Genomic DNA, 25513 nt, shown 5'->3' with positions numbered 1-25513 from the left:
AAGAGTCAGTGGCACTCCCCACCCACCAAGGAGGATCAGGGTGCCAGCAGGGTTCAGGGGTCACCTACCTGCAAAGGTCTCCGACTCCTCCAGCAGCAGCATGCTTAGAATCTCCGTGAGGGGTGTGTGGAGTGTCCCAAAAGCTTGTAGAGGGTGTTTCGTGGTGATGCTACCGCTTCTCTCTGTCGTCTCTCTCACTCTCTCTGTTACCGGTCTCTGAGGCTGGGGGAACAGGTGGCCTGACTACCGCCGTCTGCTCTGAAAACTCAATAACTCACTTCCTAGTGAAAAAAAGTCTTTGCCTACAAGCTGTAAGGCAGAAACTGGCTTCTTGTTCTACTTTTGGTCTTTGGCGTTACCGGTTTATCTGAGGAGTTTTTTTCCCCTACTAACTGATTGACAGGATGAGTGAGTGGCAGTACGCTAGATCATCCCTGTCCTAAGCGGCAATATGAGTCGAGTCAGGCTCTTGACAACCAGGAAACTCTACTAAAAACTCATTACATAACCTTTCATGCTGGAGCTGGGGGCCTCGTCAGGGGGGCTGTCTATGTACGCACACCACTATCCTACGGAAGAGAGGGAGAGTAAGAGCAGAGATGCCGACTGGGCAGAACGAGCAGCCTGTGTGCCGTGTAAAACAGGGGAGAGAGAGACTGCAGGCAGGGGCGCTCGAAAGACAGTAGCAATGGAAATATTTCATCATGTAGGTAGATGATGTGGCCAAATGATAAATGACATGTCACGTCTAAACATATGCACTCTTGAAGGATGGAGAAGGGAAAGACAGAGAAAAAGAGGACCAAAACTAGACAATACAATAAAATGTATGAAACCTCCCTCCACGGCTATTCAGCTACTGCTAACGCGAAATTCCCCCTTACTCAAGATTCCACCTCCTCCTAGCCAAGACCTCAAACCCCCAAAACAGGTTTAGACACTTTTACCCATGACCTCTCTGTATAAGCAATGATATCCTCCTACTCTAGAATGGGTCTCATCTCTGTCCTCTTGCCAAGCCAGAGTATCCATGTCAGCTCCACTCTTCCCCAGACTTCCAGAGTATTGAGAGCATGGTTCTGTAAGCAGAGCCACAAGGGACAATTATAAAACAATGAGTGGCTGAAAGCAGCCCAGCTCTGTCTGGCCGTCACAAACACCCCTTCCACCGGGAGAGTCACCCCACCAACTGACACCCATGTCGCCATGAAGTCAGCAGGCCCCTCCTCAGTGAGGCTGCCTTAGGTAATGGAGGTAAGAGTTCATTCGGACAGAGGGAACAGATGGATTGAGGAAAAAGTAAGAGGGCGCTCAACAACGTGGTGGAGCCAGGTCCCGGGACCATTCCAAACACACACCTTACCCGGATCACTTTACAAACACTCACGTGGAGGCTGCACACACACTAAAAACACATCTTTACAATCCCCTCCCCAGCCTCCCCTTGTGGAGGAAAGAGCTAGAAACAAGAGAGGGTGGGAAGGAGGGGAAAGAAGAGGTAGAAGCAGCCCTATAAAGATTGCTAGCTTCTCTCATCCCAAAGAGTAGGCCATTTCTCCCATGCTCAACTTTACCACATCTCCATAGACATGCCTTTACTTCTCTCAAGTCTCTTAGCTCACATTTCTGTTTACATAAACAGTCTCAGCAAATGAAAGGGGGCATGAACTGGGTAATTGACACTGATAAACATTCAAATCCATATCAGAACGTTCCTGTTGAGTGACACAGCAAAAGAAAAGCAGGGGCAAAACAATGTGCTGGATTTGTTTACTGCTGTACAGACAGACTTCCCTGCTATTACCACCAACCAACACAGATACACACATACGAAACAATGTGCTGGATTTGTTTACTGCTGTACAGACAGACTTCCCTGCTATTACCACCAACCAACACAGATACACACATACGAAACAATGTGCTGGATTTGTTTACTGCTGTACAGACAGACTTCCCTGCTATTACCACCAACCAACACAGATACACACATACGAAACAATGTGCTGGATTTGTTTACTGCTGTACAGACAGACTTCCCTGCTATTACCACCAACCAACACAGATACACACAGAAACATACACATAAAAAAAAACACATACAAAAAAAACACACACAAACTCTTAAAAGAGGTGTTGTCTTTGATGGGGAGCAGCTATTTCTTGACAATGACAGCCTTAAGGAGTCAGCATGCTTCGTCTAGGGCCTAGGCGCCAACCGAACTGAACTCGGCTAGCCGAACGAGTGTGCTCGCATACTCCCTTAAAAAGACCTACAATTGGGGGGGAAAAAAGAAAAGAAATTGGAAATAGTCCTGTTTGTCAATTTTGAGACACCGTAGCCAGTATACTCTTCCTCAAAAGTCAGAATTAATCGAAGATAATGACAGACTTCATGAGTTAATTTTCACATTTTCATTATGATGTTTTAGTCACGAAATTTTACATCCAACTAAGATGCTTGGTGCAGTATTACTAAATCAAAAAAATTAGTCGGCTCTCGTTGAATTTTTTTTTTTTTATTTTTTTTATTTTACCTTTATTTAACCAGGCAAGTCAGTTAAGAACAAATTCTTATTTTCAATGACGGCCTGGGAACAGTGGGTTAACTGCCTGTTCAGGGGCAGAACGACAGATTTGTACCTTGTCAGCTCGGGGGTTTGAACTCGCAACCTTCCGGTTACTAGTCCAACGCTCTAACCACTAGGCTACCCTGCCACAGACTTTACTGAAGAACCCCCCCCCCCCCCCCCCCCGTCACCTTTGCTCCCTCACTCACCAAATATCCAGGTCACAAACACAGCTCACACACTCAACTTGACCCAGAAACAGGAGCTTCTGCCAGGGAGAGGAACCAGCCCTGGGCCCTCTGAGCTGTAACAAGGTGCTTTAAACCTACTAGAACTTCTGGCTGCATATCCATGGTCTCGCATACATAAAACACACATTCGCACACACACCCTTGACCTTCTACAGAGCCTCCCCCTGGTCTTGTCTCCAGGTTATTTTCAGCTGCTCTCAGACCCCCTTGACTATTCTTCAAACTACATTTTTGACTAATGGCTCCTGTTGTTCCCTGACACATGCTGCAGCTCTGTGCCACTTCACAGGAACCAGGGGGTGGGGAGCCCCATACAGTCCCCTTTGCCTGTCTGCCTCTCCCTGCCCACCTTCCTCCCCTCTGCCTCTCCCCCTGCATGCTACCCTGCCGACCCGCCACCCTGTCGGCCCCTCTCTCTGCCTGCAGCATGTCTGTCTGCCCCCCCGCCCCATACAGTCCGCCTGCAGTCTGCCTCTCTCCCTGCCTGCCTTCCTCCTCTGCATGCAGGACTGCCACCCTGCCTGCCACCCTGTCGACCCCTCTCCCTGACTGCCACCTTTCCGTCCCCTCTCCCTGCCTGCCTCGATTAGAGGTCGACAGATTATGATTTTTCAACGCCGATAGTTGGAGGACCAAAAAAAGCCGATACCGATTAAAATCAGCCGATTCTAAAATTTTATTTTTAATAATAAATTACAATTACAGCAATACTGAATGAACACTTATTTTAACTTAATATAATACATCAATAAAAATAAATTTAGCCTCAAATAAATAATGAAACATGTTCAATTTGGTTTAAATAATGCAAAAACAAAGTGTTGGAGAAGAAAGTAAAAGTGCAATATGTGCCATGTAAGAAAGCTAACGTTTAAGTTCCTTGTTCAGAACATGATAACATATGAAAGCTGGTGGTTCCTTTTAACATGAGTCTTCAATATTCCCAGGTAAGAAGTTTTAGGTTGTAGTTATAGGAATTATAGGACTATTTCTCTCTATACCATTTGTATTTCATATACCTTTGACTATTGGATGTTCTTATAGGCACTTTAGTATTGCCAGTGTAACAGTATAGCTTCCATCCCTCTCCTCGCCCCTACCTGGGCTTGAACCAGGGACACATCAACAACAGTTACCCATGCAGAGCAAGGGGAACAACTACTCCAAGTCTCAGAGCGAGTGACGATTGAAATGCTATTAGCGCGCACCCCGCTAACTAGCTAACCATTTCACATCGGTTACACCAGCCTAATCTCGGGAGTTGATAGGCTTGAAATCATAAACAGCGCAGTGCTTGAAGCATTGCGAAGAGCTGCTGGCAAAACACACGAAAGTGCTGTTTGAATGAATGCTTACGAGCCTGCTGGTGCCTACCATCGCTCAGTCAGACTGCTCTATCAAATCATAACATAACAACACACAGAAATACGAGCCTCAGGTCATTAATATGGTCGAATCCGGAAACTATCATTTTGAAAACAAATACGGAACCGTTTCGTATTTTATCTAAACGGGTGGAATCCCTATGTGTAAATATTGCTGTTACATTGCACAACCTTCAATGTTATGTCATAATTACGTACAATTCTGGCAAATTAGTTCGCAATGAGCCAGGCGGCCCAAACTGTTGCATATACTGCGTACAATGAACGCAAGAGAAGTGACACAATTTCACCTGGTTAATATTGCCTGCTAACCTTTCTTTTAGCTAAATATGCAGGTTTAAAAATATATACTTGTGTGTATTGATTTTAAGAAAGGCATTGATGTTTATGGTTAGGTACACGGAGCAACGACAGTCCTTTTTCGCAACAGCGCACCGCAATGATTATATGCAACGCAGGACACGCTAGATAAACTAGTAATATCATCAACCATGTGTAGTTAACTAGTGATTATGATTGATTGTTTTTTATAAGATAAGTTTAATGCTAGCTAGTTGCAAGATTGAATCCCTGAGCTGACAAGGTAAAAATCTGTCATTCTGCCCCTGAACAAGGCAGTTAACCCACCGTTCCTAGGCCGTCATTGAAAATAAGAATGTGTTCTTAACTGACTTGCCTCGGTAAATAAAGTTGTCAAAAAAAATTTAAAAGGGCAAAATCGGCGCCCAAAAATACAGATTTCCGATTGTTATGAAAACTTGAAAATCGGCCCTAATTAAATCGGCCATTCCGATTAATCGGTCGACCTGTAGCCTCTATCCATGACTGCCCCCTTGCATGTCTCCCTGCCTGCCTCTCCCCTGGTCTCTCTCCCTGCCTGCAGCATGTCAGTCTGTCCCTCAGCTTCACACAGTCAGTCACTCTATGCTTTGCTTATGGCACGACACCTCTCTGTCCGTCTAACCTCAGCTGCTACCCCAAATATACTTTTCCCCCCTGCCTCCATCCGGCTGTTAGTGTTGTTTTGAACTACACACAGAGTGAGGGTGGAGGGCCACAGCACAGAGGGAAGGTGGAGGGCCACAGCACAGAGGGAAGGTGGAGGGCCACAGCACAGAGGGAAGGTGGAGGGCCACAGCACAGAGGGAAGGTGGAGGGCCACAGCACAGAGGGAAGGTGGAGGGCACAAACATAGCACCTCATATAGGGCTGCTGCTACATGACTGAGCTCTCACACCAGCACAAGGGAACCAGAGGGAGAGGGGGATGGGAGGAAGAAAAGAAAGAAGATAAGTGGGAACTGAACTTCCTGTGGGAGCGTTGGTAAGGTATCGCAGCAAAAGGATTGGTAGAGGAGAGAAAAGACAGGGAGAGGAAGAGAATATAAGTACGCACACGACTTAGAGAAAGGGGGAGAGAGCAAGCGTCCAGGCTCCAGTTGTTATGGCGACAGAAACAGCGCAGAGCAGGTGGCATAGGTGACAGTCTGTGACCATTATCCGAGGGAGAGGAAATCGGGAGGGAGGTAGAACGAGCACCAAAGAAACTTCAGAGCCCAGATGAATATGTCCATTTAAGTCACAAATGTTCTTATGCATTAAAATCAAAATCAAATCAAATGTATTGGTCACATACACATGGTTAGCAGATGTTAATACGAGTGTAGCGAAATGCTTGTGCTTCTAGTTCCGACAATGCAGTAATAACCAACAAGTAATCTAACTAACAATTCCAAAACAACTGTCTTGTACACAGTGTGAGGGGATAAAGAATATGTACATAAGGATATATGAATGAGTGATGGTACGGAGCAGCATAGGCAAGATACAGTAGATGGTATCGAGTACAGTATATACATATGAGATGAGTATGTAAACAAAGTGGCATAGTTAAAGTGGCTAGTGATACATGTATTACATAAGGATACAGTCGATGATATAGAGTACAGTATATACGTATGCATATGAGATGAATAATGTAGGGAAGTAACATTATATAAGGTAGCATTGTTTAAAGTGGCTAGTGATATATTTACATAATTTCCCATCAATTCCCATTATTAAAGTGGCTGGAGTTGAGTCAGTGTCAGTGTGTTGGCAGCAGCCACTCAATGTTAGTGGTGGCTGTTTAACAGTCTGATGGCCTTGAGATAGAAGCTGTTTTTCAGTCTCTCGGTCCCAGCTTTGATGCACCTGTACTGACCTCGCCTTCTGGATGATAGCGGGGTGAACAGGCAGTGGCTCGGGTGGTTGATGTCCTTGATGATCTTTATGGCCTTCCTGTGGCATCGGGTGGTGTATGTGTCCTGGAGGGCAGGTAGTTTGCCCCCGGTGATGCGTTGTGCAGACCTCACTACCCTCTGGAGAGCCTTACGGTTGAGGGCGGAGCAGTTGCTGTACCAGGCGGTGATACAGCCCGCCAGGATGCTCTCGATTGTGCATCTGTAGAAGTTTGTGAGTGCTTTTGGTGACAAGCCAAATTTCTTCAGCCTCCTGAGGTTGAAGAGGCGCTGCTGCGCCTTCTTCACAATGCTGTCTGTGTGAGTGGACCAATTCAGTGTCTGTGATGTGTATGCCGAGGAACTTAAAACTTGCTACCCTCTCCACTACTGTTCCATCGATGTGGATAGGGGGGTGTTCCCTCTGCTGTTTCCTGAAGTCCACAATCATCTCCTTAGTTTTGTTGACGTTGAGTGTGAGGTTATTTTCCTGACACCACACTCCGAGGGCCCTCACCTCCTCCCTGTAGGCCGTCTCGTCGTTGTTGGTAATCAAGCCTACCACTGTTGTGTCGTCCGCAAACTTGATGATTGAGTTGGAGGCGTGCGTGGCCACGCAGTCGTGGGTGAACAGGGAGTACAGGAGAGGGCTCAGAACACACCCTTGTGGGGCCCCAGTGTTGAGGATCAGCGGGGAGGAGATGTTGCCTACCCTCACCACCTGGGGGCGGCCCGTCAGGAAGTCCAGTACCCAGTTGCACAGGGCGGGGTTGAGACCCAGGGTCTCGAGCTTGATGACGAGCTTGGAGGGTACTATGGTGTTGAATGCCGAGCTGTAGTCAATGAACAGCATTCTCACATAGGTATTCCTCTTGTCCAGATGGGTTAGGGCAGTGTGCAGTGTGGTTGAGATTGCATCGTCTGTGGACCTATTTGGGCGGTAAGCAAATTGGAGTGGGTCTAGGGTGTCAGGTAGGGTGGTGATATGGTCCTTGACTAGTCTCTCAAAGCACTTCATGATGACGGAAGTGAGTGCTACGGGGCGGTAGTCGTTTAGCTCAGTTACCTTAGCTTTCTTGGGAACAGGAACAATGGTGGCCCTCTTGAAGCATGTGGGAACAGCAGACTGGTATAGGGATTGATTGAATATGTCCGTAAACACACCAGCCAGCTGGTCTGCGCATGCTCTGAGGGCGCGGCTGGGGATGCCGTCTGGGCCTGCAGCCTTGCGAGGGTTAACACGTTTAAATGTCTTACTCACCTCGGCTGCAGTGAAGGAGAGACCGCAAGTTTTCGTTGCAGGCCGTGTCAGTGGCACTGTATTGTCCTCAAAGTGGGCAAAAAAGTTATTTAGTCTGCCTGGGAGCAGGACATCCTGGTCCGTGACTGGGCTGGATTGGGGGAGCACCAGACGGGGTATTAACCACGGCACCAACATTAAGCTTCCTGTGTGTGTAGTGCTCCATCTTCCATGGCCTCTGGCAGACAAGTTGTCGCAGATAGATTCTGTATCAACAGCACATGTTGGACTGCTTGGTTGTGGTGTACTAAGGATGGCATGGCTGTGACGGTCTTGAAATTTGAGGTTACCGTAATTGGTCAGACGGTACACGGTCATCGTTCTGGGGAATTGCCGCATACTTCCCTATTACCTTTACACTGTTATTATCAGTAGCATTTCTTTACTATCATTCAAGTTATTACCTCTAAATATTAGTCTAGTACACAATCTAAGAAATGTCAGATTGGAGAGGATTGTCACATTAGGTTATCAAACTAAGAAATGTCACTATCGTATTACACTCCATTACTGGTTTTACATTTTCTTTCCCTTCTAATTTATTGGTTGTATTGTTTGATGCATCCGTTTGTTTAAAAGGATGTTACTGTTGTCTTACGCCTATGTAAAAAGGGGAGATCACAATTCTTTGCACATGGATTTGCTTCTTAATAAAAACCTATTTGAAACAAGTCAATGCACTTTGTTATTATTATACTGAACAAAAACATAAAAGCAACATGCAACAATTTGAAAGACTTTACTGAGGGACAGATCATACAAGGAAATCAGACCATTTAAATAAATAAATTAGACCCTAATCTATGGATTTCAATTGAGTGGCAATACAGAAAAGCATCCGTTGGTCAGATACCTAAAAAATAAAAAGTAGGTGCGTGGAGTAACCAGTCAATATCTGGTGTGACCACCATTTGGCTCATGCAGTGCGACATCTCCTTTGCATAGAGTTGATCAGGCTGTTGATTGTGGCCTGAGGAACGTTGTCCCACTCCTCTTCAATGGCTGTGTGAAGTTACTGGATATTGGCGGAAACTAATGCTAATCAATAAAAACTTCTTAAACTCTCTGCCGGGTTTTGATCGTTTAAAGTGGATATTGGCGGGAACTGGAACATGCTGCCATAAGTTGATCCAGAGCATCCCAAACATGCTTAATGGGTGAGATGTCTGGTGAGTATGCAGGACATGGAAGAACTGCGACATTTTCAGCTTCCAGGAATTGTGTAGAGATCCTTGAGACATGGGGCTGTGCATTATCATGCTGAAACATGAGGTGATGGAGGCAGATGAATGGTGTGACAATGGGCCTCAGGATCTCGTCACGGTATCCATGTGCATTCAAATTGTCATCGATAAAATGCGATTGTGTTCGTTGTCCGTAGCTTATGTCTGCCTATACCATAACCCCAACGCCACCATGGGGTACTCTGTTCACAACCTTGACATCAACAAACCACTTGCTCACACGACGCCATACACGTGGTCTGCGGTTGAGGTTGGATGTACTGCCAAATTCTCTAAATCAACATTGGAGGTGGTTATGGTAAAGAAATTAACATTGAATTATCTGGCAACAGCTCTGGTGGACATTCCTGCAGTCATGACAATTAAACGCTCTCTCAAAACTTGAGACTCCTGTGGCATTGTGTTCTGTGACAAAACTGCACATTTTAAAGTGGCCATTCATTGTCCAGCACAAGGTGCACCTGTGTAATGATCAAGCTGTTTAATCATCATCTTGATATGCCACACCTTTAAGGTGGATGGATTATATTGACAAAAGGCTTAAATGCTCACTTACAGGGACGTAAACAAGTTTGTGCACAAGTTGAGAGAATAAAGCTTTTTGTGCGTATGGAACACTTCTGGGATTTTAGCTCATGAAACCATCACTTCAAATGTTTGCTTTTATATTTTTGTTCATGTATATACAGTTGAAGTCGGAAGTTTACATACACTTAGTTTGGCGTCATTAAAACTCTGTTTTCAACCACTCCACAAATGTATTGTTAACAAACTATAGTTTTGGCAAGTCGGTTAGGACATCTACTTTGTGCATGACACAATACATTTTTCCAACAATTGTTTACAGACAGATTATTTCACTAATAATTAACTGTATCACAATTCCAGTGGGTCAGAAATGTACATACACTAAGTTGACTGTGTCTTTAAACAGCTTGGATAATTCCAGAAAATGATGTCATGGCTTAAGAAGCTTCTGATAGGCTAATTAGGCTAATTGACATAATTTGAGTCAATTGGAGGTGTACCTGTGGATGCATTTCAAGGCTTACCTTCAAACCCAGTGCCTCTTTGCTTGACATCATGGGAAAATCAAAAGAAATCAGCCAAGACCTCTGAAATTTTTTTGTAGACCTCCACAAGTCTGGTTCATCCTTGGGAGCAATTTCCAAATGCCTGAAGAGCTCACATTCATCTGTACAAACAATAGTACGCAAGTATAAACACCATGGGACCATCATAACACTCAAGGAGACGCATTCTGTCTCCTAGAGATGAACGTACTTTAGTGCGAAAAGTGCAAATCAATCCCAGAACAACAGCGAAGGACCTTGTGAAGATACTTTTGTACCCGTTTCCACAAGCATCTATATCCACAGTAAAACGAGTCCTATATAGACATAACCTGAAAGGCCGCTCAGCAAGGAAGAAGCCACTGCTCCAATACCGCCATAAAAAAGCCAGACTACGGTTTGCAACTGCACATGGGGACAAAGATTGTACTTTTTGGAGAAATGTCCTCTGGGCTGATGAAACAAAAATAGAAATGTTTGGCCATAACGACCATTGTTATGTTTGGAGGAAAAAGGGGGAGGCTTGCAAGCCAAAGAACACCATCCCACCCGTGACACACAGAGGTGGCAGCATCATGTTGTGGGATGCTTTGCTTCAGGAGGGACTGGTGCACTTCACAAAATAGATGGCATCACGAGGTAGGAAAATTATGTGGATATATTGAAGCAACATCTCAAGACATCAGTCAGAAAGTTAGAGCTTGGTCGCAAATGGGTCTTCCAAATGGACAATGACCCCAAGCACACTTCCAAAGTTGTGACAAAATGGCTTAAGGACAACAAAGTCAAGGTATTGGAGTGGCCATCACAAAGCCCTGACCTCAATCCCATAGAAAATTTGTGAGCAGAACTGAAAAAGCATGTGCGAGCAAGGAGGCCTACAAACCTGACTCAGTTACACCAGCTCTGTCAGGAGGAATGGGCCAAAATTCACCCAACTTATTGTGGGAAGCTTGTGCAGGCTACCCGAAACGTTTGACCCAAGTAAAACAATTTAAAGGCAATGCTACCAAATACTAATTGAGTGTATGTAAACTTCTGACCCACTGGGAACATGATGAAATAAATAAAAGCTGAAATAAATAATTCTCTACTATTATTCTGACATTTCACATTCTTAAAATAAAGTGGTGATCCTAACTGACCTAAAACAGGGAATTGTTACTAGGATTAAACGTAGGGAATGGTGAAAAACTGAGTTTAAACGTGTTTGTAAACGTCCAATTTCAACTGTATACGTGTTCGTGTGTGTGACTTGTGTATGTCGGCATGCGTGTCAGAGTGTGTGAGAAAAAGTAGGCAGGAGTGTGAGCGAGTGCGTAAGGTCTGACACTGAGTAGAGTCAACGTACACTAGCTAGCCTACATGTCAAGGGGCAATCCATTTTCCTGACTGTGAACCAAATATTTCTATTAGAAAACATGACAAAAAGAACAGAGAACACAGATTCAGGCTCAAACTATTATTCATTCCCACAACAAAATCTAACTGATGCCTAACAATGTAGCTGCGCGCATGTGTGCTGCAAGGATGCAGTGGCGGTGCTATGGGGCTGAACGAGGCATAGCTGCACAGACCAAGAGAAGGGGAGGGGTAGAGGGCAGTCTTTCATAACGCGCTTGTGTAACATATTCACACAGCCGTTTTTGGGTGTCACCACAACCCAGCAAGCAGCGCCGAGGCTGGGAGAGGTAAAAAACAAACCCCTTTACCTCATCCTCTTCATATCCCCTTCTCCTCATCCTACTCAACCATCTCTTTTCTTTTTTCTTCCACGTTCAACAGCCGACCTCTCTTGAAGAGGAACAGAGTTTAGACAGGATTCATCTATGCTACCAAAGACTACCCTGAATAAACTGTGCAAATGCTGTTAGACAATCAGAAAGGGGAACCAACACAACTGAGGAGATAAGACTGTATTAAAACAACTTGTCAAAATCAGTTCAATATCACTCATGTTTACATGCAACTCCTCAATTACAGATAATTTTCCTCCCATCAAGGAGGAATAAGCATCATAGTTAACCCTGTCCATGCTGGACATAATACCATGAAACTGTCATATCAGCTCTAGTGATAGCATTTCTTTAGACAACATTAATCTCTCTGTGTGTGTCAGTCTTATTTCAGTTTCCACCTACCAGGGAAGTCTTCTTCATCATCTCCGTTGTTCTCATCCTTCTCCACCTCCTCTTCTTCCAGCTCATCCTCCTCTTCTTCACTGTTGAGGAGGTGGGGCTCCATGTCTCTTCCTGAGATCCCTTTGTCAGACATGGTGTCCCTCTGTCACCCGGAGGCATTACCTAGGCATCCTCACCACACACAGGTCACCTGCAACACACACTTCTTATCTCAACACTGCTTTGGCATAAAATGCAGCCTACACAGTTGTCTTTGTTCTGTCGTACAATGCAAATAAAAATAACAATTGAATGAATTAACACTCTACTGTTAACTTAACGTTGCAGAGGGATAACTGAAAACACACAGAATTGCTCAAAGCCCTGTAACAACACCCATACAACATGGACTTCATCTTCACACATGTCAACAACCACACCTTCCCATCCTTAATGTTTCCAAGACAGTGTGCTTCCCAAACTGTGGGGCGCATACCCTAGAGGCATTATTTATTGGATTATTTCACCTTTATTTAACCAGGTAGTCCAGTTGAGAACAAGTTCTCATTTACAACTGCGACCTGGCCAAGATAAAGCAAAGCAGTGCGACACAAACAGAAGAGTTACACATGGGATAAACAAACATACAGTCAATAACACAATAGAAAAGTCTATATAGAGTGTGTGCAAATGTAGTAAGAGTAGTGAGGTAAGGCAATAAAATAGGTCATAGTGGCGAAATAATTACAATTAGCAATTAAACACTGGAGTGATAGATGTGCAGAAGATGAATGTGCAAGTAGAGATACTGGGATGATCTCCAATGATGGAAGGGAGCCCAAGTGAAAAGTTTGGGAACCACTGATGTAGAGCACACACACACACACACGTCCTCCAACACCAAGGCCGTGTTCTGCCACACTGCTCGTCTCCCCACACTGCCCCCTCAGCAGTGTGAGTCCCGGCCAGCCAGGATGGTGTTGTGGTGCTGCTGAATATTGCTTTATTGGGCTGTTGATTAACTTTATGTGAGTGTATGCACGTGTGTGCCTAGCCTATATGTTATTGTTCGAGTAAAAAGGAGCTTTATTCTACATTATAGCCTATTCAGCAATAAGGAAGGAGGCATTCAAGATTGAGAACAATTCTGTAGTCATGAGACTCTCTTCACCTACCTAGCTTAGCCTTATGTTATGGAATATGCAGTCTTGCGCTACCTCTTCTCCAACACTTTGTTTTTACATTATTTAAACCAAATTGAACATGTTTCATTATTTATTTGAGGCTAAATTGTTTTTATTGATGTATTATATTAAAATAAGTGTTCATTCAGTATTGTTGTAATTGTCATTATTACAAATAAAATACTTTCTTTTATTTTTTTTTAATTGGCCGATTAAATCGGTATCGGCTTTTTTGGTCCTCCAATAAATCGGTATCGGTGTTGAAAAATCATAAAATCGGTCGACCTCTACCCTATAATGCCAAAGCGATGTATAAAAATAAAAAAACAGAAATACCTTGACATTCAGACCCTTTGCAATGAGACTCGAAATTGAGCTCAGGTGCATCTTGGTTACCATTAATCATCCTTCCCACAACCTCATTGGAGTCAACCTGTGGTAAATTCAATTGATTGGAAATGATTTGGAAAGGAACACCTGTCTATATAAGGTCCCACAGTTGTCAGTGCATGTCAGAGCAAAAACCAAGCAATGAGGTTGAAGGAATTGTCTGAGCTCCAAGACAGGAACGTGTCGAGGAATGGTAGCAAAAAAATCCTGCAGCATTGAAGGTCCCCAAGAACACAGTGGCCTCAATCATTCTTAAATGGAAGAAGTTTGGAACCACCAAGACTCTTCCTCGAGCTGCCCGCCCGGCCAAACTGAGCAATCAGGGGGAGAAGGGCCTTCGTCAGGGAGGTAACCAAGAACCCAACGGTCACTCTGACAGAGTTCCAAAGTTCCTCTGTGGAGATTGGAGAACCTTCCAGAAGGACAACCATCTCTGTAGCACTCCACCAATCAAGCATTTATGGTAGAGTGGCCAGACGGAAAAAAACACGACAGCCCGCTTGGAGTTTGCCAAAAGGCACCTAAAGTCTCCCAGAACATGAGAAACATCTCTGGAGAGACCTGAAAATAGCTGTGCAGGAACTCTCCCCATCCAACCTGACAGAGCTTGAGTGGATCTGCAGAGAAGAATGGAAGAAACTCCCCAAATGACAGACAATTTATTTGAGCTACGCGCTTCAGCACTCGGCAGTCCCGTTCTGTTGTTGACCAGGGCAGCTCTAGCAGGGCAGAAATCTGACGAATTGACTTGTTGGAAAGGTGGCATCCTATAACGGTGCCACGTTGAGTCACTGAGCTCTTCAGTAAGGCCATTCTACTGCTGATGTTTGTCTATGGAGATTGCATGGTTGTGTGCTCGATTTTATTCACCTTTCAGCAACGGGTGTGGCTGAAATAAACAAATACACTAATTTGAAGGGGTGTCCACATACTTATATATACACAGTATATTTTGTCAATGTCATGATTCCTCTTGTTCATCAAGAAAGGAGTGACTTCAGCTTTCAGTAAAATATATATAAAAAATGTCCTACTTGCAAAGCCCTACACATGAAGTCTCTGGTAACTGGGTTTGTAAAGAGCCTAAAAAATGTTTTGCACTTGGGACTTACATATTGGAAAACCTATAAAATCACCCCTTGTGATGCAATGAAGCTTACATAAGTGGGACGCGGAGAGAGGCCGACCTGGAAGTAGACTATACCACAAGGCTAACATTTAGAACACACCGTTTACTTGCAGGAGCAGACCTACAGACTAGGGCTGACCCCAATTATTAGACTGGTTGATTGTTTTAGTTGAGCAGATGTGTGCAATTAATAATGCGCAAAGACACCCGTCTTATTCTTGCCCATCTCAGTGAACTAATCCATTGTGGAAGCCGCGGGGATGACACAGTCCAAGAAGGGGAGTGTGGCTGCACAATGCATGTCTCTCTCCAGAATGCGCTTTCTCCCGCCAATATGTGCACATTCATGGTTTCATAACTTCATTGTGTGAATTATTCACGTTCGATTGTTAGGGCATATCAATTCCCCATTACATATATCACCAGTAGTACATTTACCATTTGTTCGGTTCAGGTAATGTCTGAGAATACATTCCATTTTTTTATAATGCCATGCCAGTGGACACGTTATTTGCAGAGCGCACAACCTATACTACACTTTTGAGAAACAAGTTTTGGTTTATATAATTCCATTTACCAGTTTTGTAATTGTCTTTTGTTTGGAGCGCTCCTGTCAATGTTGAGTAAGTACGTGCACGCATAGTAGTAGGCCAATAGACTTCCTTGCCTGCATGCAAATGTAGTCATATAAATGCGCCCATTTGGAGATCTGATAGTATTTCTGATTGGCTTAACACACCACCACTAATGACCAATGGAGCTTCTCAAAGTAATGTTTTTCTTCACCTCAAATAGCAAGCAAACAAAGTCCGTTTTTATATCCATTGAGAATGACAATATTTCCTCAATGTATTTGAAAAATCTTTCCAACTCTCTCTTTTCGATAACCACTCAGAGTGAAAGGGAAAAATGTAATGCTCTAATTCAGTGGAAATGTCATAAAATAGGCTTCTTATCAGTGCTGGACTTGGACTGAAATAAGTTCAGGTACTCATTTTGGGTGCTGGTACTGTTTATATGTAGGTGCAGGAGCTCCACAATACTTTTGAGTTAATATTCTATAAGAGGAACAGGAGCTCAAACAGTAGAACATTTGAGGTGAGGTGAGCTCCTGAACAAGTCAAGCATTGCTTCTTATACCTTGCACAAATAGCCTACAGCTGTGCCCAGAATATTTTATAAAATGTTGCAAGTTTGCTGGTGCAAGCATTGGCCACACCCAAGTGAATAGTTGATACAATGTTTAAAGTTCGATGCAAACAGGCCATGTGTGGCAAATGTGATTTATAGCATATTAATTATCAGGATATTTTCTACCTGCAGGCTGCAATGTTTTTATTTGTTGGCTTTATGTAGGCTATTTTTACATAGTTGGCAACCGAAGTTACTTTTTAGGTTTGTAAAATTTTAATTTAGATAGAATTTTGATGAACCACATTACAATGACTGAGCTATGAAGACAAATTAAATGAAACATTCATGAAAATGTGAATCTGAAAATCATAACTGGCATGCAGATTGGTAAAAATGGTAAGATAAGTTGGCATTCCACATGAGAAATGTTGCAGACTCATGTTGTCTTTTAACTTCAGGAGAGTTGGGTTTTCCCCTTCTGGTTATCTAGATCTCTGGCACCCTGGAGGCATCAAACCGTAAGCTTAAAGCCTCAGACAAGCTCAATGCATATAGTTGATTTTATTAAAACACATAGGTTGTGTCTATATATGGAAAAATACACATTTAAACATGTTGAGCCATCGATTGGTCGAAAGAGCAGGTGACTTTTTGGTCGACAGTTCTTTTTTTTGTCAGGGACAACCCTATATACTAGATAATATATGCATGAAATTAGTTTTGATTTAGAATGGACCCTTAACATGCACCCGTCTCCAAACAGGGGCAGCAGAAAACAAAACATGCCATCTTTTCACTTAAATGGCGAATGGAGGACGCATTTCCCAGTGGTTTATTTTCATGCCAGCCAGGTAGGCTATACTCCTGTTGTAAATTTAAGGAATGTGATTAATATTAGGAGAGAATAAATAGTCGGCCTAGCCTATAGAAAGATGATGGGATCCTCCTCTATATGCATAGACTATAGAAATGTTGTGCAACATGAGCTCATGGGCTCTCATTAAGTCTTTAATTAGATATTCGATTACATTTGCATTGATGTCAGAGTGATTAGAGGGACAATAGAGTGCTGAGTACCAGGCAGTTAGCAACTTTGCTAGGCTACTAATGACCAGCAGCAGCAGAGCTTGGAGAAGCCTAATTACCATGAATGTGGAATTTGACTGTCATTATGACTCATGACCACTGGTGTGGCGGTAATACGGTTACCGTAACAGCCCGAGTAACAACAAAATGTGGAATAAGTCAAGGGGTATGAATACCTTCTGAAGGCATTGTATGCAGAGTGTACAAAACACTAAGAGTGTGAAAAACCCAGCAGCGTTGCAGTTCTTGATTCAGACCGGTGTGCCTGGCACCTACTACCATGCCCTGTTCAAAGGCACTTCAATCTATTGTCTTGCACATTCACCCTTTGAATGGCACATGTACACAATCCATGTCTCAACTGTCTCAAGGCTTAAAAATCCTTTCACCCATCTCCTCCACTTCAGCTACACTGATTGAAGTGGATCTCCTTTATCTCCTGACGTATCACAAGTTAACTGCAGGTATATTTACTTAAAAAGTAGCTACAAATATAACAATTTATTGAAAAACTTCCAACGAGCGAAGGGTCACTGGAGTCAAGGGACACAATAGACCAGAGATATTCAACTCTTAAGGCGTCAGCATGCTTTAGTTCGGCAAGGTGAACAGAATGAGTGTGCTCACATACTCCCTTAGAAAAGACGTTCGCTTGAAAAACTAGGAAAAAAAAGCGTCAATAGTTCCGTTTGTCCATTTTGAGACGCCGAAGTATACACTTCCTCAAAATAGTCTCAATTAATCTGAGATAACTCAAGCAATCTGTCATTCATTTTGTTGCGCAATTTTTCATCTGACTAGAATGCTCGGTGCAGTATTTCTCAAGTGAAAAAATGTGCCTGAGGACAAGTTGTCTCTCGTTGAATCCCTACTGCTGACCAACTCACTGAAAAGAGGCGTAAGACCTTGGCTAATGACTTCGGCTTGCCGGAGAAAAAAAAAAATACAAAAGTGTGGCCGAACAGCCCCCCCCCAAAAAACCTAGCCGAAGTCCCAAACTAACAAAAACGTCACTAAATGCTGTCATAATATATGCAAACTGTTCTGAACTATTTCAGCTGGGAAGCATGCGAACGCCTTTACCCTAAAAGGTTCGGAGAATGCTGGTTTTCTGTTCTACCAGAAAGTTAAATTGAAGCCACCTGGTGCCCCTGATCTAAATCAGTCCCTGATTAGAGGGGAACCTGTGGAACTGGCTTCGAGGTCCAGAGTTGAGTTTGAGGGCAATAGATAGTAGGGCCGGGACAATACCAGTATCGCGATACTCGTTAGTATCATAGCAAGTAAACAAAACACATTGCGGATTTAACTTTTTAGGAAGTTAAGGAACATCTTTATGTTTTCACCCAGTCATATGTATTTATTTTCCAAGCTATAGCACACAATCATTCACATACAGCAGGTTAAAAGACCAATGAGTTTGATCTGTTACGCGTTTTCATTTTTGTAATGGAAAGATATGGCAATACTGGTATCATCCCGGCCCTAATAGACAGGTGTGGACAGGAAAAGACATCTGAAAAGGAGTGGTCTGGGATTGCATATCTACGTGAGGGTTAGTGTGCACAGACAGAGTTTCTGCTCAACAATCACCTGCTAACATCAACAACAGTGGTGCTGTAACCTAGATAAGGACAGACACCCCACCTTCCCTCACCAGACAGACACTGCTTCCTATCCAGTGACCCACACAAACCAAAACTGAGATGTGGGAGCACTGCACACACACACAGTAAATCAAAGAAAATATACATTGTTTTTAAGTTGTGAATGGTTAGGTGTTGGAGGATTTAAAAAGTCTCCCTTAAAACATTGAAATCAGCAGCCTGATAAGTGTCCGAGGGATAGGCTATTATCAGTGATCTTAGCCTCAGCATTTTTCAAACTAATTATTTCAAGAAACAAGCAGCCAACAAGCAAAAACAGAGCTCTCATTTAAACAGCCCCGAAACCAAAAAGGTGCTTTTTTGTCACACCACACAATGCCACAGATGTCTCAAGTTGACGGAACATGCAATTGGCATGATGACTGCAGGAATTTCCACCAGAGCTGTTGCTAGATGATTGAAAGTTAACGTTGGAGGCTTATGGTAGAGAAATTGTTTAGAGAATGTGGCAGTACGTCCAACCGGCATCACAACCGCAGACCACCTGTAATCATGCAAGCCAAGTTATTCCACATCCGGCTTCTTCACCTGTGAGATTGTTGAGACCAGCCACCTGGAACCAGGATTAGTCTGACCAGGCAATGTTTTTACACTCCTCAATTGTCCAGTGTTGGTGATCGCGTGCCCACTGGAAACACTTCTTGTTTTTAGCTGATAGGAGTGGAACCCGGTGTGGTCGTCTACTGCAATAACCCATCCGTGACAAGGACCGGTGAGTTGTGCATTCCGAGATGGCGTTCTGCAAACAAATGTTGTACTCGGCCCCGATGATCATACCATGCTCAAAGTCACTTAGAATGGGCAAAGTGAGTGACCTAACATTCAAACGAACAGTAACTGAATGGCTAGATGTCTGCTTTATATAGCAAGCCACGTGACTCACTGATTTGTTTAACACTTTTTTGGTTACTACATGATTCCGTGTGTTATTTCATAGTTTTGATGTCATCACTTATTCTACAATGTAGAAAATAGTAAAATGAAAAGAAAAACCCTACAGCCCGGGTAAGATAACAGGCTGTGTCGCAGATGGCTGCGACGGGGAGACCTTTGAGGCGACGCACAATTGGTCCAGCGTCCTTGTCCCGTCGCACTCTAGCGACTGTGGCAGGCCAGGCGCATGCACGCTGACTTCAGTCGCCAGTTGTACGGTGTTTCCTCCGACACATTGGTGCGGCTGGCTTCCGGGTTAAGCGAGCAGTATATAGCATTTACATAAGTATTCAGACCCTTCACTCAGTACTTTGTTGAAGCACCTTTGGCATCAATTACAGCCTTGAGCCTTCTTTGGTATGACGCTACAAGCTTAACACACCTGTATTTTGGGAATTTCTCCCATTCTCTGCAGATCCTCTCAAGCTCTGTCTGGTTGGATCGAGTGCATCACTGCACAGCTATTTTCAGGTCTCTCCAGAGATGGGTTCAAGTTCGACCTCTGGCTGGGCCACTCAAGGACATTGAGACATAGCCAAGACCACGCAGGAGTGGCTTCGGGACGTGTGCTTAGGGTCGTTGTCCTGTTGGTAGGTGAACCGTCACCCCAGTCTGGTCCTGAGGTCCTGAGAGCTCTGGAGCAGGTTTTCATCAAGGATTTCTCTGTACTTTGCTCCGTTCATCTTTCCCTTGATCCTGACTAGTCTCCCAGTCACTGCCGCTGAAAAACATACCCACAGTATGATGCTGCCACCACCATGCTTCACCATAGGAATTGTTTTGGCCAGGTGATGAGCGGTGCCTGGTTTCCTCCAGAAGTGACGCTTGGTATTCAGGCCAAGGAGTTCAACCTTGGTTTCATCAGACCAGAGAATCTTGTTTCTCATGGTCAGAGTCCTTTAGGTGACTTTTGGCAAACGTCAAGCGGGCTGTCATGTGCATTTTACTGAAGAGTGGCTTCTGTCTGGCCACTCTACCATAAAGGCCTGATTGGTGGAATGCTGCAGAGATGCTTGTCCTGGAAAGGCTCCCGAGTGGCGCAGCGGTCTAAGGCACTGCATCTCAGTGCATGAGGCATCACTACGGTGCCTGGTTCGAATCCAGGCTGAATCTCATCCGGCCGTGATTGGGAGTCCCATAGGGCGGCGCACAATTTTCCCAGCATTGTCCGGGTTTGGCCTGGGTAGGCAGTCTTGTAAATAAGAATTTGTTCTTAACTCACTTGACTAGTTGGGATAATATATATATTATCCCATCTCTGCAGAGGAACTCTGGAGCTCTGTCAGAGTGACCATTGGGCTCTTGGTCACCTCTCTGACCAAGGCCCTTCTCCCTCTATTGCTCAGTTCGGCAGGGTGGCCAGCTATAGGAAGCATTGGTGGTTCCAAACTTCCATTTCAGAATGACGGAGGCCAATGTGTTTTTGGGCACCTTCAATGCTTCAAGAATTTTTGGGAAGAGGCAGCTCTGTGCCTCGACAAAATCCTGTCTCAGAGCTCTACGCACAATTCATTCAACCTCATGGCTTGATTTTTGTGTATATACAAAATCAGCGAAAAAAAGAAACAGTCCTTCTTCAGGACTGTCTTTCAAAGAATTTGTAATAATCTAAATAACTTCACAGATATTCATTGTAAAGGATTTAAACACCATTTCCCATGCTTGTTCAATGAACCATAAACAATTAATGAACATGCACCTGTAGAACGGTCGTTAAGACACTAACATTCAACCTTCGTCTCTCCCGAGCCCGTACGGGAGTTGTAGCGATGAGACAAGATATTAGCTACTACAACAATTGGATACCACCAAATTGGGGAGAAAAAGGGGTAAAAATTCAAAAAAACAACACACTAACAGCTTACAGGTAGGTAAGAGGAGAGGTAGGTAATTAAGGTCACAGTTATGAAAACTTAGGACACTAAAGAGGCCTTTCTACAGACTCTGAATAACACTAAGAGAAAGATACCCAGGGTCCCTGCTCATCTGCGTGAATGTGCCTTAGACATGCTGCAAGGAGGCATGAGGACTGCAGATGTGGCCAGGGCAGTAAATTGCAATGTCCGTACTGTGAGACGCCTAAGACAGAGCTACAGGGAGACAGGACGGACAGCTGATCGTCCTCACAGGGGCAGACCACGTGTAACAGCACCTGCACAGGATCGGTACATCCGAACATCACACCTGCGCGGCAGGTACAAGATGGCAACAACAACTGCCTGAGTTACACCAGGAACGCATAATCCCTCCATCAGTGCTCAGACTCACCGCAATAGGCTGAGAGAGGCTGGACTGAGAGCTTGTAGGCCTGCTTTAAGGCAGGTCCCCACCAGACATCACCGGCAACAACGTCGCCATTGGGCACAAACCCACCGTCACTGGACCAGACAGGACTGGCAAAAAAGTACTCTTCACTGACAAGTTGCGGTTTTGTCTCACCAGGGGTGATGGTCAGATTTGCGTTTATCGTTGAAGGAATGAGCGTTATACCGAGGCCTGTCCTCAGAAGCGGGATCAATTTGGAGGGTCCGTCATGGTCTGGGGCGGTGTGTCACAGCATCATCGGACTAAGCTTGTTGTCAATGCAGGCAATCTCAACGCTGTGCATTACAGGGAAGACATCCTCCTCCCTCATGTGGTACCATTCCTGCAAGCTCATTCTGACATGACCCTTTAGCATGACAATTCCACCAGCCATACTGCTCGTTTTGTGCGTGATTTCCTGCAAGACAGGAATGTCAGTGTTCTGCCATGGCCAGCGAAGAGCCCGGATCTCGATCCCATTGAGCACGCCTGGAACCTGTTGGATTAGAGGGTGAGGGCTAGGGCCATTCCCCCAGAAATGTCTGGGAACTTGCAGGTGCCTTGGTGGAAGAGTGGGGTAACATCACACAGCAATAACTGGAAAATCTGGTGCAGCCCATGAGATGCACTGCGGTAATTAATGCAGCTGGTGGCCGCACCAGATACCGACTGTTACTTTTGATTGGACCCCCCCCCCCTTTGTTTAGGGACATATTATCAGTTTGTGTCTCAGTTGATGAATCTTGTTATGTTCATACAAATATTTACACGTTAAGTTTGCTGAAAATAAACGTAGTTGACAGTGAGAGGACGTTTCTTTTTTTTGCTGAGTTTAGATAGACACACATTCTGCTCGCCTTTTGATTTCTACTTAATAGGCTAGCAAAAATAAATAAATGCCCCTCCACTCAGACTAGTACAGTACAGTATGTACAGGCCATGGGTCCATAAATAATGGAGCCAGCTCATCAGTCATGCATGCATGCATACATACCTACCTCTACACATGTCGTTTTTTACACCTGTAACAGGGACGTTACACACCTGCTGGGTGGGCGAGAGAAAGAAAAGTGCATGAACTTCATGATTAAGAGAAGATGAGGAGACAGGGACAGAGTTCAAAGTTTGGAGAGTTCAAGGCAGGAGAAGAAAAGAAGAGTGCGGCTCCTCATTTCGGGATGGCCGGGAGCGAGGGAGTGCGTAGGAGACATTTGCGCTGTGTCACGACACCCTCCCTCGCCTGCAGGTCTCCCTCTGTGCCTGTTCGCAGGAACAGAGTGAGCAAGCAAAGGAGTGCCAGTAGCAGCCACCCCCGGACCTTCTGAAAGGAGAAGGCCATTTAAAATGTTCCCGATAGATCAAACCTGGAATCTGTATGCTGCTCTGAGACACACCTCACTGAGGTGGCTCAGCAACAATCTCCAGAGAAAAGACAGAGAGAATAGACACTCTGAGCACAAAGGTGTACTGTGTTGTGTGGTTAAGACTTTTCAGTGTGAGCCAAGGGGATAAGAAGAGACACTAACCACAACGTTAATGGAGTGGTTGATTAAAAGTAAAGAAATTAACTGCTGTAGAAATAATACATGTCTGCTCAACCATGACAATGGACTCACATGGAACCGATGGCAGATGGAAGACAAATTAGCCAACAAAAAAGAAATGTTACAAGAGCAATCTAAAAAGAACAAGGTGTGACAGCGTAAAAAGATTGTTTCATCTTCCCCAAGTGCTCACAGAACAGTTAATGTTGGGTTTGGGACTGGGTAGAGTTTATTGGATACATTATGTAAAGGGAAATTAAGCAAATGTCTTTGAATTCCCTTCAAAAAAAGAACCAGCAGTTAATCCAAGTGACCAGGGCAAAGAGCCGAATCCCTCAGCACAACATACTGTACCTTAGAAACCTTTAGATATTTTTAAAGATGACAAAGTGGAATCTGTGGCAAGTCACAATTCTTATTCCCCAAAAATAAATGGTACAAATCTTGCAGAGACAGATATGACTACATTTAAAAAAATATTTACAGAAGATAAGAACATGCATGATTTTAGTTATGTCACACCAAAAAACAACAACCAAAACCAAAGTTTGAACTAGCTGACTATGGTGAATTCAGCTCCAACTACATCTACTGTATTTGCCCAAGGTCAATACTAAAAATGTAAACATTATGAAACGCTTACGCCTACCTTGTACTTATGCTTGTAATCTGTAGTTGCATAGCTTTGTTTGCTGAAATCCATAATTTTTTATAACACATCAAATACAACCAACTGTTTCCTCATTGTTACTGCAGCGTGAATGCGCATGTGCCAATTCAATCTCAACAAGGAAAGAGTTGGTAGTATTTGATTAAATATTTAATTTAAAAGTTTGGATTTCAGCAAATAAAGAAAGGCAGACAACTAGAGAGGGCAAATGTACAAGGCAAGCGTTCCTTAAATTTACATTTTTGGAAGTATTGACCTTGGGCGACTAAATGTAGCTGGAGCCGAATTCCACAAAGCCTGGTCAACTCCGTTGATGAAGTTAATCAGAAACGTCCTTCACCATGGAGTTGAGTTTAGTCAGCTAAGGTTGACGTAGGTATACATTTCAGTCAACACTTCAGCAAGCAATGCCACTGAAGTGAATTATTATTTGACTGTTGTAGATTGAATGTTTCTTTGCTGTCATTCTATTTCCACTGCTTTGCTGTAAGGCTTATGAAAAAGCACACGTTTCATAACATGCACTCACTGCAATGGCAATGCAGTCTGAGCACCGATGATGTGCACTAGGCTCCCATTGTCCACAGTTGACACACTGGGCAGACGAAACACGACAAAAAATTTTAACAATGACATCTCCCACAATTACATTTGGCATGCAAACGAAAAGGTACCCTTACCTTTCGCATTCGCTACGTCAAATTTCTTGAATAATTTGCATTAAATGGTCAATTAATTTGCATTCAATTGTCAATACATTTTCTGTTACATACAGGTTGAGATTTCTTTCATCAGTTTCTTGAGGAGCAACGACGCTGTCGGTCCCCTCCAGGAATACAAAATCAAATTCGAGAGTTCCGGAAACGCACAGCCAAACTCTTAAGAAATTCGGCGAAAATGGGGATCAAATTGATTCAGACACATGATCAGTTTGCGTAATACATTAATATGCATAAAGTTAAATACGCCGCAAACTAATTATTATGTTGATTCACATATTTTTTTGCTACACATTGAGCTCAACTGCAATTTAGACAGGCAATTAATATCCAATTGCTATACCACCAAAATAAATAAATATGTTAAATTAAGCCTGAATTTCAAAACCATAAAATTAACCCATTTTAGATTGTTGTCCAATTTCTATGGGTTTTCAATTAATGACATGGAAGCTTTTCCAAGTCTACATTTTCTCTCTTCTTACACAGTAACCTAACACATTGATATCTGAGTTAATTGATCGATGGAATGGTAATTAACAGAGTATTTTGCCATATATTTCACGCAGCATCTGTAGTAGGCTAGTAGTCT

At 43.8% G+C, this 25513-nt stretch overlaps 1 protein-coding gene across 4 annotated transcripts in view; it reads right to left on the bottom strand.

The window, feature by feature from the left end:
* LOC110492307 (helicase ARIP4) overlaps positions 1-25083 on the bottom strand; it is a 78457-nt gene extending 53374 nt beyond the window's left edge. The window contains exons 1-2 of one of the 4 annotated variants that reach the window (XM_021566521.3): positions 24976-25083; positions 12183-12372 (exon numbers count right to left, since the gene is read on the bottom strand). In XM_021566521.3, the coding sequence (XP_021422196.3) occupies positions 12183-12315 (133 nt within the window). In that variant the 5' untranslated portion in view covers positions 12316-12372; positions 24976-25083. Of the gene's footprint in view, positions 1-68; positions 491-12182; positions 12373-24181; positions 24296-24882 lie in introns of those variants that run through there. The other 3 variants (XM_021566520.3, XM_090203468.1, XM_021566522.3) reach the window with 3 other exon arrangements.
* Between the last annotated feature and the right edge of the window lie 430 nt (positions 25084-25513).

This window comes from Oncorhynchus mykiss, chromosome 16 (assembly GCF_057628025.1).
Source record: "Oncorhynchus mykiss isolate SJ-2025 chromosome 16, ASM5762802v1, whole genome shotgun sequence".
Taxonomy (NCBI): domain Eukaryota; kingdom Metazoa; phylum Chordata; class Actinopteri; order Salmoniformes; family Salmonidae; genus Oncorhynchus; species Oncorhynchus mykiss.
The sequence above is the reverse complement of the archived record's forward strand: the minus strand, read 5'-3'. Positions and strand labels throughout refer to the sequence as shown.